At 64.2% G+C, this 662-nt stretch overlaps 1 protein-coding gene across 1 annotated transcript in view; it reads right to left on the reverse strand.

The window, feature by feature from the left end:
- Nucleotides 1-659, reverse strand: part of LOC104292322 (sestrin-2-like) — a gene marked incomplete at its 5' end in the record, with an annotated part of 3,367 nt that extends 2,708 nt beyond the window's left edge. The window contains 2 exon segments of the mRNA XM_009891679.1: nt 29-230; nt 624-659. Coding sequence (XP_009889981.1) covers nt 29-230; nt 624-659 — 238 coding nt within the window.
- Between the last annotated feature and the right edge of the window lie 3 nt (nt 660-662).

Here is a 662-nt window from a genome sequence, read left to right on the forward strand (position 1 = left end):
GGGAGGGGCGAGGGGGGGATATCTGCACCAGCAGCATCAGCTCTTACCTCGATGTGCTCCTTGGTGATGAGCCAGGGCCGGTGCGCCAGCAGCTTGTTGATCTCGTTGAGGTTCCTGAGTTTTTGGGGGGCGCAGTGCAGCCCCTGCAGCCACGCCGGGTTACCCCCCACCTGCAGGAACTCCACCATGTGCAAACCCACCAGGTAGGAGCACTGGTGCCGGGCTGCTGCCTGCGGGGAGAGGTGGGCTGTCAGCCCCCGGCACCCACCAGGGGGAACCCCCCCCTCCTCCCCAACCCTGGTACGAGCCCTTGGAGAAGCCAAGGCAGGGAGCCATCCCCCCACATCGCCCTTAGAGGGTTTTCCCTGGGGATGAGAGACCAGAGAGGGGTCTCTGCCATCAACGCTGGTCCCCGGGGACATCGGCACGGAGGGGTGATGGGGTACCCTGGGTGGGCACCATAGGACCAACCCCAAAGGGGCTTCCAAACCTCTGGGACCGCAGATCAGCTGTGGAGTCCCACCACCGGGCAAAAACCCAGCAGAAGTGCTAGGACCACACGTACCCCTAAGGAACCCCACACCCTAAGGGACCCCACATCCCAAGGGGACCCCCATCCTCACCATGATGGCGATGTAGTGGCGTTTGTGGTAGGGCAGGGG

Source organism: Charadrius vociferus, unplaced genomic scaffold (genome assembly GCF_000708025.1).
Source record: "Charadrius vociferus isolate BGI_N301 unplaced genomic scaffold, ASM70802v2 scaffold3249, whole genome shotgun sequence".
Classification (NCBI taxonomy): Eukaryota; Metazoa; Chordata; class Aves; order Charadriiformes; family Charadriidae; genus Charadrius; species Charadrius vociferus.